Genomic DNA, 18,358 nt, shown 5'->3' with positions numbered 1-18,358 from the left:
CTCTCAACTTCCTTGACTTTTTTTTTATTGTAAAGATACTATACAGAGGGTTACAGTTACATGAGTGAGGTAATGAGTACACTTCCTCTTGAACATTGTTACCCCCTCCATTGTTTTCCCCCTACCATCCCCTCCCTCCCTCCCTTCCCCGAGGTTCTTTTTTTTTTTTTTGATTGTGATTAAGTGATTACATAATTTCAAAGTCACAAGTTCATTCTAACTTTCCTGGAGCAAATTGTCTATGACAGTCTGTAATATATAACAGTGTTCACATGTTATATACCATATTTGTGATCAGCAGCATGGGGATATTTAGTAGTGGTTCAACCAGATGAGTGGGAGTTCTTTGTTTCTTTAGTCCTGTTAGTTTTGTCGTATCACCTAACATTTTGGACTTAGCATCCACTTATCAGGGAGACCATGTACTGTTTGTCTCTTCGTTCTTGGCTTACCTCGCTCAACATGATTCCTTCTAGCTCCATCCATTTCTTCCTTGACTTTTTAGATCTTTTTCATAGATTCTCGAAAGCATTTTTTCAACTTTGCCACGAAATCTTTTTTTACTAAACATCCAGTTTTTCATTAAGCTAATTATCTATTTTCTCTTCAGTTGCTTTACAGACTCCTGAGAAAGCCTAATAAGATTGGTGTCATCATAAATTCATGATCACCAGCTTCACTTGAGCTTCTACTACCTGTCATTCTTGTGCTGTTTCAAAGTGATTTTTCTCCACTCTTCATATTTCAACTTTACCTACTCTCTAAATCTACAGCCCTTAAAAAAAAAGAACTTCTGCCTAAGTAGATTACATAGGATCAAGTCTTGGCTACACTGCTCCTTATGTGTGATCTTGGGCAAGTCATATATAACCATGTTTGTTAACTTTAAAAAGGGCATAATTTCTAGTTTATGGGATTGTTAGTATTAGATGTGATTATGTAATATAGTTATATGGTGCTTGTACATATTCTTTAATTGCTAACTACTATTGTAATGATGAGAATGATGATCACCACATTATCTCCAGTATTAGTACTACTACTGTTGCTGGATCAGTGTTACATAAATTATATGCTCAATAAATACTGATTTTAAAAGCCATTTTTTATTATTATTTCCACTACTTTTCTATTGTGTGGTAAATTTGAGATTCCTAAGCAATAAATAATCTTGTCATTTTATTACTTAAAATAAATCAGTAGCTTCTCAATGCAATTAAGATGAAATCCAACTTCCTTTCAAAGCACTTAATGACCAAGAGTTTATTTATCTCTATTCTTATATGTCATTAGTATACTTTCTCTCCTTGGCTCCAAATACACACATACACATGCACACACGCACGCACACACACACACATTAAGTTTTCTCATTTCTGTTTTTTAAGGTTTGGGAGTTAAGTGATATTGACCATGATGGAAAGCTTGACAGAGATGAATTTGCAGTTGTAAGTAACTTGATTTCTTAAGGTCTGAAACATGTTAATGGTTCTATGATGTGAAATTCTCTCTCTTTCTCTTTGAACTAGAATGTGTTATTTGCCTCAGGCTGGCGTGGAACTTGCCATGCAACTCAGGATGCCCTTGAACTTATGATCCTCCAGCCTCACCCACCCCAACCCCAGTCCCCTTCCCTGTAAGCACTAAAATTATAAGGTGTGCACCACCATTCTCATGAAAATTTTCTCTTTTAATTCATCCTTAGAAGGATTGCTGGCATAAACATTTCTATTTGGAACTTATAAATAAATACTTTAAAATAAATGAGTAACAGAAGATGTATGTTTTTGCGGTCTTTATTTTGTCTTTAAGGCACATAGAAGTTCTTTGGTTACTGTACTTTTAAGAGGAAGGGTAGTATTATTTTTGTATTTCTCACTTGTCTTAAATGTATTACTCCAGTTTTCACATTTATTTCACTAAAAAAAAAAACATGAATAGCACTAACTACATTTTACTTGATAAAAACATAGAAAGTTGACCTTTTTCTGGTACAAAATCCTATCTGAAATTACATTTTAGTAATAGGATATTCTCCTCATTAATAGTTAGATAAAACTTCTGTGGACTCAACAATGTTAAATCTCTAGTCTCCCATTCATTCTCTTACATTGAAACTCATATGTTCAAGTTTTCTACCCCTATTTTGCTAAGGAAACCTCTGTTTTATTTTCAAACTTGTTGCCACAAATTTGTATTTTTCTTCTAATCTCTATTGGGTCTTTGGTTATACTATTTTCTGATTCTGAATCTTGCATATTTTTATTTTTTAACCCAGTATCTACTTTATTGATCTTTGAAAATTGTCTTTTGGATCATGTAATTTCTCTGTTTTGTTTCTCCTCTTTTCTTCTTCCCCCTCCTTCCTTTCATAAATGTTAACCTGTAATAGAATATACATATATACATATATATATATATCACATTTTAAAAATGCAGAAACTTAAAGTGACTTGAATTCATGGTCACAGGTCTCTAGTAACTTTTGTCTTAATTCAGATGATGGTTAGAAAATGGCAGGACATATACTCAAAATGGTGATAAAACATCCCACTGGGCTGGCAATGTGGCTTAGTGGTAGAATGCTTGCCTAGCATGCATGAAACCTTGGGTCCATTACTCAGTCTTGTATACACAGAAAAAAAAAAGTTAAACCGTATACCAGTGGCTCATGCCTGTAATCCTGGCTAGCTACTCAGCAGGCTGAGATCTGAGGATCATGTATCTAAGCCAGCCTGGGCAGGAAAGTGTGAGACTCTTATCTCCAATTAACCACCAGAAAACTGGAAGTGGCGCTGTAGTTCTAGTGGTAGAGTGCTCGCCTTAAGCTGAAGAGCTGAGGGACAGCGCCCAGGCCCAGAGTTCAAGCCCCATGACGCCCCCCTAAAAAAAAAACCCCACCACAACTTATCTCACTGATATATAAGTCAATATATTGAAGAGATTTGATACATGATGCACTTTGAAACATGGTCAATTTTAATTATACATACTACCTGCTTCTTTTGTATGAGTATTAGTGTACTGTTAAACTTACCTAGCTAAAAAGAATATTGGTATCAGATCTTTGCATTGTAAGTCATTAAAGGATCATTTGTATTAATATAATTAGGATAGATGGAAAATAATATTATCTTTGTTAAATAGTATAGTTTAGGTTAATGTAACAATAAATGCTATTTATCTTATATGTCCTGCAGCCTTTTATTAGGCTGTGTGTGTACATATATATATACATATATATATATATGTATATATACATATATGTATAAGCTTATGGGCTGGGAATGAGGCTTAGTGGTAAAGTGTTTGCCTACCATGCATGAAGCCCTGGGTTCCATTCCACATAGAAAAAGCCAGAAGTGGTGCTGTGGGTCTTGTGACAGAGTGCTAGCCTTGAGCAAAAAGAAACTCAGAGACAGTTCTGAGGCCCCCAAGTTCAAGGTCCAGGACTGGAAATAATAATAATAAGCTTTTATTTAAAAGAATATGTTGAGTGCATGCTCAAGTGGCACAGTGCTGGCTTTACCATGGATAAGGTCCAAGCCCTAGAATATTAAAAAATTTAAATAATAAATTAAGAATAAACATACTACCATTTTATTTTAGATAGTAAATATGATGTCTTCTAGACTACTGCTAGTTAATCATTTTGCCACATTTGCTATTTTCTACATACAATTCTTCAGAAAATTTTGTTTTCACAAGCTTTTCTTTAGTTTAGAACTTGCTTGATACATCAGTTTCCATTCTTTAATTCCATGAAAGTAAAAAAAAAAAAACTCTTTTATTACATTATTTTTAGATGTGTTCTTGAGATTCTGGGCTTAGGTGATACTGCTTTCATTCATAAGTAGCTACTTTTTTCAGAATTATAATTGGCACAACATAGCAGCCTAACCAAAACTTTTAAGTCATGTGACTTATGACTTGTTTTTTATACAATTTAGTTATAAACGTTCATATTTTAGATACGAATTTTAAGATTTGGTCTATTCCTTGAAAGTTGAAGTAATTTAAAAAATTACTTTTTAAAAGAAATGAACTAGGCTGGGTATGTGGCTTTGTGGTAGAGTGCTTGCCTAGCATTCATGAAGCCCTGGGTTCAATTCCAAAAAAGCTCGAGTGGCACTGTGGCTCAAGTAATAGAGTGCTAGCCTTGAGCCAAAAGAAGCTCAGATCCTGAATTCAAGCCCCAGAACTGGCAAAAAAAAAAAAAAAAGAAAATTAAAAAGACCTTTTCCAATAGTACAGTAACTAAGACCTGAACATTTTCAGTTGTCTTCCTAAATGAAATGTCAAGGTAATGTATTACTCAGAAAATTTTTGATTTGTTGAAACATTATATAGGACCCTCCCCTAGCATATCTTATTTTACTAATCAATCAAAACTGGATTAATATTAGGAATCATTCTGTTGTCAGGGCTTGGTAGCACATGTCTACAATCCCAATCGGAGGAAGTTTGCAAGTTCAAGGCTAGCCTGGCTACACAGTGAGACTCCGGTCTTTAAAAAAAAAAAAAAGAGAGAGAGAGAGAGAAAGAATGTTTCAGGCCTTACCTTTTCTTATGTGCTGTCTGTTTGTTTGTTTGTTTTAAAGACCTGATATCCTGCTCTCAGTTTATTTTTTTTAATGGAAACAAATGAAAATGAAGTTAATCATTCATTGTAACTTGGTATGTTGAATTATAGTACAGATTTGTTTTAGAAATAATTACTTCACTAATTTGTCAAAACTTGATTGAATGTTCTAAATATAAAAATTCTATTTTTAAAATTTTATACAAGGGGCTGGGAAGGTGGCTCAGTGGTAGAGCGCTTGCCTTGCATGCCTGAGGCCCTGGGTTTGATTCCTCAGCACCACATAAGCAAAAAGAAAAAAGCTGGAAGTGGTGCTGTGGCTCAAGTGGTAGAGTGCTAGCCTTGAGCTGAAGAGCTGAGGGACAGCGCCCAGGCTCAGAGTTCAGGCCCTACAACTGGACCCCCCAAAAAATAAATTTTATACGAATAAGTGGGAACTTGGATAAGTTGTTTTTAATTGGGTGGTGGAATCAGTGAAGTTAACATATAATTTACATTGCCATGAAAACTTTTAATTAATGGCTTGTTCCTTTGAATACTCTTTCATATAATCTGAAATCTAGTGGTTTAATTAAAAATCCAGATCTAGAATACCTTTGAGTGTTTAGTTTTTTTTAAGTACATTTCTAAAAGACCTTGTCATGTATGGATGTTCTAGCAATACCTAAAATTACTTCTGAGCATCTTTCGTATATATGGATGTACACACAAAAAAGAATACAAACTTTAAAAATTATACCTATTCCTACCAGGTGCTGATGGCTCATTCCTGTAATCCTAGCTACTCAGGAGGCTGAAATCTGAGGATCACAGTTTGAAGCCATCCAGGGCAGCAAAGTCCATGAGAGTCTATCTCCGACAAACTACTCAGAAAAACCCAGAAGTGGTGCTGTGACTCAAGTGGTAGAGTGCTAATCTTGAGCAAAAGAAGCACAAGGACAGTACCCAGACCCTGAGTTCAAGCCCCAGGACCGGCACCAAAAAATAGTGTATCAGCATTCTATGTACTGATTGATGAATAATCGGATGAGAGCATATAGATATTAGAATTATATCTCCATGATATTTACTTCTGACTCATTTAATTTAGTAGGAAGTTTCTTTTGACACATTAAGAAATCATTTTGCAGAAGTGCTAAATTTTTCTCTCTTATATTAGCATTAAAAACTCAAAATATGCATTAAATTATGCTATTGTCATTGAATGGAAAAAATGTCTAAATCCCAATTATTGGTCACTTTATGGAGTAAGTTCCACATGAATATAGTTCTATTCTGTGAAGTAGTCCTTTGTTTTTGTTTTTGTTTTTATTCTGATCCTAGGGCTTGAACTCAGGGCCTGAATATTGTTCCTGAGATTTAGTCAAGTTGAGCCACAGCTCCACTTCCAGGTATTTTAGTAGTTAATTGGAGATCAAAGTTTCACAGACTATTCTGCCTGGGCTGGCTTCGAACTGAAATCCTCAGATCTCAGCCTCCTGGGTAGCTAGGACTGTAGGCATGAGCCACCATCACCCTGTTCATGTTTCTTTTTAATGAAATAAATGTGAAAACTGGAACAATACAAATGAGATATACATACCATCCTTCACCTTTATAGTATAGTAACCAAAGAACTATTCCTATGTGCTTTAAAGACAAAATGCCACCAATATCCTGCCCCTTGTAGTATTCTTATGAGTGAAATTGAGCATATTTTTTGTTAAAGATAAAGACATTTTTAATATTTCTGTAAAATGTCTATTCATACGTTTTCTATTTTTCTTTTGTACATTAATTTCTAGGAATACTTAAATATTAGAATATTGCTATAGATAATATTTTCCCCACAAATTGTCATTTGTTTTTGTCATTGAAAAAACTTTTTTTTTTTTGGGTCCAGTCGTGGGGCCTGAACTCTGGGCCTGGGCGCTGTCCCTCAGCTCTTCAGCTCAAGGCTAGCGCTCTACCACTTGAGCCACAGTGCCACTTCCTGCTTTTTTCTTTTTGCTATGTGGTGCTGAGGAATCGAACCCAGGGCCTCAGGCATGCAAGGCAAGCGCTCTACCACTGAGCCACCTTCCCAGCCCCTGAAAAAACTTTTAAAGAGTGTGTATATTACTGTTTTTTTCTACTCAGGATATCTTCCTATAAATTTCTTAGCTTTTGAATTCTTACTATTCTTCCTTTTTGTATCTTCCTCTTTTCCTCCCAACATCTCCTCTCTCTCCCCTCTTCCCTCATTTTTCTTCCTCTCCTTCTCTGCCCTCTCCCCCTCCCCCTTTTTTTCTTTTTCTTTTCTTTTTTCTTTTTTTTTTTTTAGCACAGGGGATTGAACCTAGGGCATACCAGGCAAGCATTCTGTCACTTGAGCCATGCTACCCTTCAGCCCGTTTGGCTTGTATTTTATGTTTTGAGACAGACTCTTGCTGACTGTCCAGCCTGGCCTCAAACTTGTAATACTGCTATTTCTGCTTCATAAGTAGCTGGAATTATAATCTTGTACCACCATGCCTGGTCTATCAAAAAAGCATTTGAGACACTTTCAATATGATTTGTTGTTGAAGAATGAATGTTGTTAAATAATTTTAATATATGTTACCCTGATTCATCTATTTTGAAGGCCATGTTTTTGGTATACTGCGCACTGGAGAAAGAACCTGTGCCAATGTCCTTGCCTGCTGCCTTGGTGCCACCTTCTAAGAGACAAACGGTCAGTATATTGGGCTCTATGCAGTTGGTTCCCTCTTCAGCATCAGCCAAGAAATCTTACTACTTACCACCTGTAGGCATTCCAACTACCAAAGCATCGTTAAGACAGGTATAGATTTACCAGCATGAAAGGATTTTTTTTTTAACAAAGTGCATGACATTTAACAGTTGATTACTTGATAAAACTAGAAGGAACAATCAAAGGGATTAAAGATTTGGAGCTCCCTCTGGTTGATCCTACATAATGTGATGGTCCAGAGGAAACAAATATTCCTCTATATTTCCTTAGGTCAAACCTTGTTGACTATGCTTTTATCTACCTGCCATTAAAACTAGAGGTGAGCCAGCACCAGTGGCTCATGCCTATAGTCCTAGCTACTCAGAAGACTGAGATCTCTGAATGGAGGTTCGAAGCCATCCTGGGCAGGAAAGTCTAGTGAGACTTTTATCTCAAATTATAGAAAAAGCCAGAAGTGGTGCTGTGGGTCAAGTAGTAGAGTGCTAACCTTGAGCAAAAGGAGCTCAGGGACCATGCCCAGGCCCAGAGTTCAAGCCCCAGGACTGGCAAAAAGAAGAAAGGAAAAAAAAAATAGAGGTGAAAGATACTATGTGCTAACACTGCATGATTGCCCTGCATAATTAATAAATGTTTTTGTTTAACGTCCAGTTACCTCTTGAATCTTTAGGATCAAATTATCTGTTTAGAGTGGTGCATGGTCTTTTTCTTTCTCTGACTTGCTTCTTGTCAGATTGTTAGCATGAACAAATTGGCCAATTTGGCTACAGTTAAGAATTCTGGACAGAACTATAGAAAATGAAAATAAAAAACTATTTAAATATTTCTTCATACAAACTTTGCCAGTTACTTGTATTAATGTGGGAATCATAACAGGTCAGGTGTTTCATCATACTTAAAAGGGAAATAAAAGTAAAATTAGCATATGCAAATATACTCTCAGCTGAATTGTGTTTTTGTAATTTTCTCTTTACTGCAGTATTTTAGTTTCAATACAACAGAGATGAAGCATGACTGTAATATTTAGTAGGAAATATCTGTTCCGAATTTGGGACAGCTACTGCTGTAGGTTGAACAAGTGAACTTCAAAGTTTATTTTATTTGGCAGAAATACTGTTTTTTTCTCTCCTCTCTAGTGGGTTGTATCCTCTGCAGAAAAAGCTAAATATGATGAAATCTTCCTGAAAACTGATAAAGATATGGATGGATTTGTGTCTGGAATGGAGGTCCGTGAAATATTCCTGAAAACAGGTTTACCTTCTACTTTACTAGCCCACATATGGTAAGACTGACTGAAATTGATTTCTAAAAATGCAATTTTCTATTATCTGTAGTTTTATGCATTTTTATTTTGAAGTCTTTTTTGTGAGCAGGTTTATATCTCAAAGTTCTTTATAGAGTATATTTAAATCTGAAGTACTAGCCAGGTGTTGATGGCTAGCTACTCAGGAGACTGAGATCTGAGGACTGAGGTTCAAAGCCATCCCAGGCAGACAAATCCACGAGACTCTTATCTCCTATTAACCATTAAAAAAAACCTGGTAGTAGAGATGATAAAGCCTCAGCCTTGAACAAAAAAGCTAAGCAAAAGTGGCGCTGTAGCTCAAGTGGTAGAGTGCTCGCCTTGAGCTGAAGAGCTGAGGGATAGCACCCAGGCCCAGAGTTTAAGCCCCATGACCAACAAAAAAAAAAAAAAAAAAAAAGCTAAGCAAGAGCTCAAAGCCCTGTATTGAAGCCACAGTACAGCATCAGAACTTTAAAAGAATTTTAAGAGTTTTTCAGGATAAGGGCAAAAGCTTGATCCTAAAGCTTTAGAAGATAGTGATATTCATTATTAGAATATTATATGAAGTATCAATTTAAAACAATATAAATCAGGGCTGGGAAGGTGGCTCAGTGGTAGAGCGCTTGTCTTGCATGCCTGAGGCCCTGGGTTCGATTCCTCAGCACCACATAAGCAAAAAGAAAAAAGCCGGAAGTGGCGCTGTGGCTCAAGTGGTAGAGTGCTAGCCTTGAGCTGAAGAGCTGAGGGACAGCGCCCAGGCCCAGAGTTCAGGCCCCACGACCGGACCCAAAAAAACAAAACAAAGCAAAAAAAAAAAAAATATATATATATATAAATCTAACAATCAAATGTCTGAAACTTAAATAATAAAAGAAATAGCATCTTTAAGACATATTTATATAATTCTTCAGGGTACATGAATATATTCATACCTTTATGTAACTTATATGCTCCTTAAAGAGAAACTAATTGGGCATGGTGGCTCACACCTATAATCCTAGCTATTCAAAAGCTTGAGTTGTTCAGGCAAAAAGTTAGCAAGACTCTATCTCAGGCAATAAAAACTGGGCAAAATGGTACACATTTGTTATCCCATCTACTCAGGAAGCATAAATTAAAAGATCAAAGTCTAGACCTACCCAAGTAAAAAGTGAGCTCCTACTCAAAAAAATAAAAGCAAATAAGGCTAGAGGTATAGCTCAAGTGGTAGAGCACCTGAGTTCAAATCCCAGTTTTATAACAACACAAAAAGAGGAAAAGAAAACTTTAATAATACTAATGAATTTCACACTAAATGTGATTATATGTGGAAAATCCTTTGTAGTTTGTCTACTACCAGTCTAGCTATACCAAAGTTTATCTTCAAGTTTTCAAAGGCAGCAGACATCTGAAGTTAACTATGTGTTTACAGAGAGAAACCTAGGAAAGATAAAGAAGAATAGTAGGTCTGCTTTCAAAGGGATATGTGCTCAAGAATGAGAAAGACTATAGAGGCACATTTGTTAATGGCTACTATTGAGTGCCTAGCTATCACAAATAGGTTTGGCATTATGCCCAGACTTTTATAAAAGTACCTGTCTTTAATTCTTACACTAACCTTACAAGATGGATCTTACCTCTATAGATAGGAAATTCAGGCTTGAAATGTTAAGAAGTTTGGCTCAGATCACAAGAAGAAATAAGGAAAGCTGAAAGTCAAGATTTATTAGATACCCTTGCGTGAAGTCTCTGTCAGGTCACAGTGACTTTCAGAAAATTAGACATAGGATTTCAGAAAGCTGAACTTCAAAATGAGGAGGGGGGATGGAGGGAAGGAAGGAAGGAAGCATTGAAGGATTTGCTCTTTCTCTTCAAGTGATTTTGTAAAACTTTCCAGATTGTTGCCTTCTATGTGATTGGCATTTACAACTGTCCTTTCTACTTTGGGTTGGTGACCTTTGTATTCTGCTACTCTAAGAGTTATGGAGGAATAAACTAACATGGACATTTTTAATTGTTTTAGAATTTTTGTGGCATCACCAAATGAACTAGACTTGTTGAGACTTAGGGTTCATCTGTTTTTAACATCTTTTAATGTTAAAAATTTGGGGAGTAAGGGGCATAAAAATTGACTGTCAGTGAAGACTCATCCCTTCAATCTAATAATAGGAGCATACACCTCAACATAGCCATTACCCAGTCTTGCGTAATCTATAAGAAATAACCAACTAAAAGGACACAGCAGAATGAAAGCTTCACTAGATCTTTACCCCCAGGTGCACAAATCCCAATGAAAAATCATTACTTTTATGAATAAACAAAGAACGTGTCTCTCGAAAACTAACAATTCCACAATAAAAGACTTAAGTGATAATGAAGAGGATTAAAGCTTAAACAATGAACTGGATAAAATGGTGGAAAAAATGGCCAATGAAATAAAGAAGGCAATGGAGATATGAAAGAGGAAGGTCAATGAAGATAGAAATCTTGAAAAAAATAAAATTAAAATCCTGGAAATGAAATGCTCAGTAGCTTAAATTAAAAACTTAATCAGAAGCCTAGCTAATAGAACAGAAGTTGAAACCATGATATCATTGGTTGAGGATAAAGCATTTGCATTAAATCAAACAGTCACAGACATTAAATAAAAACACTTTAGAAGATACCAAGGAAACTTACAAGATGCTCAGATTCCATGAAGAAAATCAAGCTTTTGAATCATAGGCCTAGACAAGGGAGAACAACTATAAAGTAAAGGCACTGAGAACCTATTCAGTGAAATAACAAACAGAAAACTTCCCCATGCTTGAGAAAGAGAGGGTCATCCATGTGGTAGAGGCTTATAGAACAGCAAAAAGCAGTATCAGAGAAGAAACACCCCGGGACACATTTTAGTTTAAGCACTAGATATCCAGAGTAAAGAAAGAATATTTTTTATTTATTTTCTTTGCCAGTCCTGGGGCTCAAACTCAAGGCCTGGGCACTGTTCTGAGCCTCTGTGCTCAAGGTGGTGCTCTACACTTGAGCCACAGCGCCACTTCCAGCCTTTTCTGTTTATGTGATACTGAGTAATTGAACCCAGGGCTTCATGCATGCAAGGCAAGCACTCTACCACTATGCTACATTCCCATCCCTAAAGAAAGAATATTTAAAGCTGCAAAAAAGGGAACACAAGTTACTTACAATGTCAAGCCCATTAGAATAACAGCATATTTCTCAACACAAATTCTAAACAAGGAAGGTATGCAAAGAAATAATTCAAACCCTGAGAGATAAAAATTGTATCTGGAAAGCTATCCTTTATAATTGATGGAGAAATGAAAACCTTCCATAATATACAGATCTAGAAGAATTTGTGACTACTAAACAAGGACTGCAAAAGATGAAAGAATCCAACACAGAATAAGAAAATTCAAAAGCAGGAAAATAGTTGAAATAATAGACCCTCCTAGATGCATAGATACACTAAGCAGGAACAGGCAAGATTCAAATGACAAGAAATGTGGCATGTATTTCAATGGTAATGTTGGACATTAGTGGTTTTCACTCTCCACTTAAAGGACATACAATGGAAACCTGGATCAAAAGCAAGACCCAACCATTCATTACCTAAAAAAACAAAGCCAAAACAAAACCAAGGAAACAAAAAAAAAACAAAACACCAAAACCCTCAACACTTCACTGACAAGATAGAAGGATGGGTAAAGATCTTTCAAGCAAATGGACTGCTATAAACAGGCAGGAGTAGCCATTCTTTTTTTTTTTTTTTTATTGGTGGTGGGACTTGAATTCTGGGCCTGGGCGCTGTCCCTCAGCTCTTCAGCTCAAGGCTAACACTCTGCCATTTGAGCCACAGTGCCACCTCCAGTTTTATGGTGGTTTATTGGAGATAAGAGTCTCACAGACTTTTCCTGCCCGGGCTTGCTTTGAACCACGATTCTTAGATCTCAGACTCCTGAGTAACTAGGATTACAAGTGTGAGTCACCGGTGCCCAGCTTGAGTAGCCATTCTTATAGCTGATAAAATTGACTATGAACTAGTACCAGTCGGAATAGACAAAGAAGGTCACTTCAGAGAATGATCTATGAAGAGGAAATTACACTTCTTAACAGATATACACAAAATAGTGACATATCCAGGTTTATTAAAAAGGCAATTCTGGGCTTAAAAGCCGTGATAGACCCCAGCATAGTAATAGTGGGAGACTTCACTATCCCATTCTCATCCATACATAGTAGGGAAGGAAGAAGTCAAATTATCTCTCTTTGCAGATGATATGATCCTATATTTAATAGACTCCACAGGCTCCACAAAAACACTCCTATAGCTGATAAATACCTTTGGGAATGTAGCAGGACATAAAATCAGTACTTAAAACTTAGTAACTTTTTAATATTCCAATAGTGAACAAGCTAAGAAAGAAAGTAGGAAAACAATTCATTTATAATAGCCTAAAAATAACAATACCCTAATCATTAACTCAACACCCTAACCATTAACTTAACCAAGAAAGTGGTAGATTGCCAGTCTAGCAAGGTCAGGACTCTGATTTCAGACCCTAAAACTGTCATATAAAGAAAATGTGAATATGGTGTGTTTTTAGCTCATCACAATTTTTACTTTGTAGTGGTCCTGAAAATTAATAAAGCTTGAAGTAGACTTAATTATAGGCCTCTGCCAAGTATCAGAATGAATATTCTCTTTTTTCAACCTGTTTAGCATTTAGTTTTAAGTAACCTGTTTATGTGATTGTCTCTTTTAAATACGTTTTAAATGGCTTAGTGGTAGAGTTCTTTCCTAGCATACATGAAGCCCTGATTTTGATTCCTCAGTACCACATAAACAGAAAAGGCCAGAGTGGTGCTGTGGCTCAAGTGGTGTGCTATCCTTGAGCAAAAAAAGGCTCAGGGACAGTGCCCAGTCCCCAAATTCAAGCCCCAGGACTGGCAAAAAAATTTTTTTGAATTTTTTAATTTAACTGATTATTTTTTAAATTATACCTAGTTATAGTAATTTTTTCTCCTTAATTTTAGGATGATATTAATAGCATTTATATGCCATTCATTTTGTTTATTTGTGCAGGGCATTATGTGACACAAAGGACTGTGGAAAGCTTTCAAAGGATCAGTTTGCTTTGGCTTTTCACTTAATCAATCAAAAGTTAATAAAGGGCATTGATCCTCCTCACATACTTACTCCTGAGATGATTCCACCATCAGACAGGACCAGTTTACAAAAGGTATGATGTCTTAAAAGAGAACCTGAAAGTATTAATAGAAAGAAGCATATACTATGTCAAGTCACAGTAAGTTTAGATGGAATAATGGAGAAAATGTATCTGGCTAAGTGTAGACCAGTACACTATTGATGGTTTAGTTATTATGTATCAAAAATATGCTCTTTGTATAAATGACATGGTTGGTCTGTAGCCTGTTTATCCTACTATTTATTACACATTTAATAGCTACGTGTTCTGATCTTAAACTGGAAATATGGTCTTAGTTTTCCTTCACGGATTTGTGAAGTAATTTTTATGAATTGAGTAAAAATTAAATAAAAACTAAGAATTTTATATTTCATTTCATGACTCACTGTTAACAGAAAACTATAAATTTGAAAACAAAATCTAGGAGATGGTTATTTGTTAATTTTACATCAAAAAAGTCTTTAATTATATGTTGAGGATACAACTGTACATGGTTTTTGCCAGAGATGATCTTTGTTCCTGAATATATAGTTGGATTCATATTTGAACAGCTAAATGTCAATTTTAGTTACTTTGGGCTTCTGACTCTTTCATTTTATGTATTATTATACCTTGGTTTCTCCACCTAGAAACCTTCCTAGTATGGTACAGTTAGGATACGTTGGCCTTTAATCGACCTTTTAAGGATTTGTATACATAGTCTTTACCTTTCAAACTAAATACTTGAGCCACATGTAATGCTCACTTGTAGTACTAACTACTGGGGGAGGCTAAGATGAAAGAATCATTTTAGCACAGGAATTCAAGGCCAGCCTGGGTAACATAGCAAGACACCAACTCAAACACACACACACACACACACACACGCACACACACACGAATCCCTGAGCTTTAGCAAGACACCAGCTCAAACACACACACCACACACACACACACACACACACACACACACACACACACACACACACACACGAATCCCAGAATCCCAGAGCTTTAGCAAGACACCTGCGTAAACACACACACACACACACACACACACACACACACACACACACACACACACACACACACACACACACACACACACACACACACACACACACACACACACACACACACGAATCCCAGAGCATCTAATAGGCACTGTCAAATGTGTACTATGTATGAGACCTTTCTTTCAAACACAAATGTTTTGGCTTTTGCTCTGGCAGGAAAGTCTGTGAAATTCTTATTTCCAATTAGCCACCAAAAAAGCCAAAGTGGAGTTGTGGCTCAAGTGATAGAATGCTATCTTTGAGCAAAAAGCTCAGCAACAACACCCAGGTCCTGGCAACAAAAAAAAAAAAAAAAAATCTACTTTAACAAATCTCATAATAGTTAAAATTTGATTTTCTAAGAAAATCAAACCAATAAGATATCAAGCCACTAAGAAAACAAAAATATCATTTACTTACTACTAGGTTTAGAGAGTTACATTTTTAATAAACATCTGATCAGCTTGTGAGCTTTGTATTGGGGCATATTAGGAACTTTTCTTTAGATTCTTTGTGATATATGACATGGGTTCTCTATTTTGAAAAGGCTGAAAATGATGCCACCAAAAGATAAAGGCTGCCAGGTGGTTATGGCTCATGCCAGTAATCCTAGTTATTCAAATGGCTGAGATCTGAGGATCACAGTTCAAAGCCCTGGTAGGGAAAGTCCATGAGACTCTTATCGCCAGTAAACTACTTAAGCCAGAAGTGGCACTGTGGATTAAGTAGTAGAATGCTAGCCTTGAGCACAAGAGTCTCAGGGACAGTGCCCAGGACCTGAGATCAAGCCCCAGGACTGGAAAAAAAATAAAAATAAAAAAAGATAAAGGTTGCCGAATTTATATTTATGCCCTTTGCTATATAATATTCTGTTATACATATTGTTTTATCCTTTCATCTGTGTAGATTTTTTTCTTCTTTATTTTACAAATTGCTGAGAGTCTCACTGTTTACTTTCCATACAAATTACAAATAAGGCAAGTTTCTGAAGCAAATTGTGTTTGTTTATTGACATTAGTATATAGTATACTAGTTTTAAATTTAGTAGATATGTCTGAAGTCCATTCACTAGAATGTAGATACTTAGTGTTAGGTAGCAGTATTATTCATTAAAATGGGAGTTTATCATTGTTGTCTTATCTGTTAACCAAAATTTAACTTTAAAAATTAAAATTTACATTTATCTTTCAATAATCTCTTTTGCTTTTATAATTTGATTTTCAAAAAAATGCTACTTTTTTGGCAGCTTTGACTAATCCTTTTTTGAATGTTGCTTTTCTTTCTGTGTTTTTTCTAGTTTGGACTATTTTTTCCATTCTGCAGCACTCTGCTTTTCGTCTTTCTTGTACTGTCAGTTTCTTAACGCTACTCTCTCTCAAGGTTAGAGCTTTATTTTATGCATTTTTACAATAATTATTTTATGCATTTTTTACAATAATTTGCAAATAATTTTGAAAATACAGGATTTTTATGCAGCAAAGTGAATGAGAGAAAAATACTTAAACTCATGTCACTTGGTCATTTGTGGGCATTTTAGCTTGCCTCCCCTAGGCTTTGATCCACTTAAAATCACCAAAGTGGAATTTTTGTGAAATTCATGAGACAGTGTGAAAGATGGGAAAAATGCTACATTTTTCTTCCCAAGCCCTTGAATTATTAGCTGAACTTTTTCCATGCTTCCAGATTGCATGTCATTTTAGTCATGTACAGTTTCATTCCTAACTTGTTTATGGTTAAACTAATTTGTCTCACTGTGTCTTATTTGATATTTTAATAGCAAAGACTGTCAAATGTGAGTCTTAAATTTAAAGTAATAGAATAGGTATAGAAATCATGTGTTTCTTGGGTCTGGGAAGGTGGCTCAGTGGTAGAGCGCTTGCCTTGCATGCCTGAGGCCCTGGGTTCCATTCCTCAGCACCACATAAGCCAAAAGAAAAAAGCCGGAAGTGGCACTGTGGCTCAAGTGGTAGAGCGCTAGCCTTGAGCTGAAGAGCTGAGGGACAGCGCCTAGGCCCAGAGTTCAGGCCCCACGACCGGACCCAAAAAAAAAAAAAATCATGTGTTTCTTGGTATATTTGCACTTCTGATAGCAAATGTCTCAATAGCATTTAAGTAATAGAAATTACTATTGGTAATGAAGGTAAGATCAAAGGCTATTTGGTTTTTCATTTTGTTTATCTATCCAGCTGCCTGGCCAAGCCTGGCTTCTAAGTCATGTTTAATACAGAGCTAAAACCCATAAATACCTCATCCAACAATCTACTTTAAAAGTTTTAATTTAATATAACATATACTGTGGAATATAGTAAGCAGTTAAGAGATTTATATAAATTCATAATGATTACAAAATTTAAAATATTGAAACTTCATGGGTAAATTTTGGTATTGCTAGTCTAAACAAGAAAGCTTAGTACTAAAAATGCAGTGTGGCATTAAATAGTAGAGAATGACTTGTTTGCAAGATTTGATTAATGTATTTGTTTATCAAGTTTACTTTTATGTAGTTTCATTTACCTAGCATGCACATGCCAAGGGACATAGTATGAAATTGCACATTTTTGAAATTGAATACTCTATAACTTTTATCAGTCATTGAATTAGTTTCCTCAGCTCTGAAATGGAGAATTGACTAATGGATTTGACAGTACTTAGTGAATTTTAAATGATATAGTTGTATGAGATGGGACATTGTGAACCTTTGGGTAAGGTGGTGACATAGAGTAAGTTCATAACAGCCTACGTAGTCATAGTACTAACTTTTATGTTCTAATAATAAGGTCATCAGTGTATTTTAGGTTGCTTGTTTTTAGGTGTTAGTTTTAACATTTCCAGAAGTAGATTATTCTGTTGTTAATATGATTCTAGTTTGGAGATATAAATTAAGGGTTTAAAGAACAGTTTATCCTTTTGCTCTTACTTTACCATACAGGACATCAATGATAGTTCAAATTTAATTTATAAAGTAAATAGGGCAGGGGCTGGGAAGGTGGCTCAGTGGTAGAGCGCTTGCCTTGCATGCATGAGGCCCTGGGTTCGATTCTTCAGCACCACATAAGCAGAAAAAGCCGGAAGTGGCGCTGTGGCTCAAGTGGTAGGGCACTAGCCTTGAGCTGAAGAGCTGAGGGACAGCACCCAGGCCCAGAGTTCAAGCCCACAACCGACAAAAAAAAAAAAAAAAAGTAAATAGGGCAGAAATGTATTTTCCTGTTTTATTGGTGAAGATCATGCAGTTAGTAAAATAGGAGAACCAAAATTAAATTAAAGCTATTTAAATTCTGAGATGATTTTTGGCACCTTCATTATTAAAAGAAAATAATAATGAAAAGTACGTCATATATGAAAAGTCTTATATATGATAATACTGATATTTACTGTGGAACAAGCCTGAACAGTTGGGTTTACTTTAAATAAACGCTAAAAATTATTTAATAGAATTTAATGTTGAGTAAAATCAATCACAGTTCTGAGATTTGACAAAAATTTGTTTATCCTTTACCAGATGATACAAGTACTAAATAAATTACATCTCTCTAAAAAATTATTCTTCATTGGAGAAATTAATTT

At 35.6% G+C, this 18,358-nt stretch overlaps 1 protein-coding gene across 2 annotated transcripts in view; it reads left to right on the top strand.

Moving 5' to 3' along the window:
- Eps15 (epidermal growth factor receptor pathway substrate 15) overlaps window positions 1-18,358 on the top strand; it is a 123,148-nt gene that overhangs the window by 43,299 nt on the left and 61,491 nt on the right. For both annotated transcript variants that reach the window (XM_042674684.1, XM_042674694.1), the window contains exons 8-11: window positions 1,389-1,448; window positions 7,185-7,274; window positions 8,426-8,571; window positions 13,637-13,793. In XM_042674684.1, coding sequence (XP_042530618.1) covers window positions 1,389-1,448; window positions 7,185-7,274; window positions 8,426-8,571; window positions 13,637-13,793 — 453 coding nt within the window. The remainder of the gene's footprint in view (window positions 1-1,388; window positions 1,449-7,184; window positions 7,275-8,425; window positions 8,572-13,636; window positions 13,794-18,358) is intronic.

Source organism: Dipodomys spectabilis, unplaced genomic scaffold (assembly GCF_019054845.1).
Source record: "Dipodomys spectabilis isolate Male_0828 unplaced genomic scaffold, ASM1905484v1 ptg000002l, whole genome shotgun sequence".
NCBI classification, from domain to species: Eukaryota; Metazoa; Chordata; class Mammalia; order Rodentia; family Heteromyidae; genus Dipodomys; species Dipodomys spectabilis.
The sequence above is the reverse complement of the archived record's forward strand: the minus strand, read 5'-3'. Positions and strand labels throughout refer to the sequence as shown.